This window comes from Opisthorchis viverrini, assembly GCF_000715545.1.
Source record: "Opisthorchis viverrini unplaced genomic scaffold opera_v5_140, whole genome shotgun sequence".
NCBI classification, from domain to species: domain Eukaryota; kingdom Metazoa; phylum Platyhelminthes; class Trematoda; order Opisthorchiida; family Opisthorchiidae; genus Opisthorchis; species Opisthorchis viverrini.
In genome coordinates this window covers 464,295-464,673 of record NW_008751796.1, presented here as the reverse complement: position 1 = coordinate 464,673, position 379 = coordinate 464,295, and the positions used below count along the sequence as shown (strand labels likewise).

The 379-nt window shown below is 45.4% G+C and overlaps 1 protein-coding gene across 1 annotated transcript in view; it reads right to left on the bottom strand.

Moving 5' to 3' along the window:
• The window catches only part of T265_06619 (hypothetical protein), a gene marked incomplete at both ends in the record, with an annotated part of 7,898 nt that continues 7,519 nt past the window's right edge, over positions 1 to 379 (bottom strand). Inside the window, one exon of the mRNA XM_009171932.1 lies at positions 1 to 345. Coding sequence (XP_009170196.1) covers positions 1 to 345 — 345 coding nt within the window. The remainder of the gene's footprint in view (positions 346 to 379) is intronic.

Sequence of the window (379 nt, the reverse complement as noted above, 5' to 3'; positions counted from 1 at the left end):
TTATTCCATCCACAAAAAAATTTGCTTCATCGCTCTATAAAATGTTGGAAAGATTTCCTCATTGTCCAGCAGCCAGTTAGTGAACGTGACACGTTGCTCCTTGTCTTCTTGCGCGATCTTTTGTAATAAAGTGGAATAAGACGGGTAGAGATGAAGATGGCGTCTCATAATACGATGCATGCTGACGCGGGGAATGCCGGTCAACTGAGACACCTGAGTTATTGACGAAGATGCCATGGTGCTCTGGGACTGAAGTTGCTCGACAGCATTCTGTACAATGGGTGCTCTTTCATCACCCAGAGACTTTCTCCCTTTGCCAGGAAGATTCAGTACAGATCCAGTGGACTCAAATTTCGCAATCAAGCGTGTAATGGTCGAC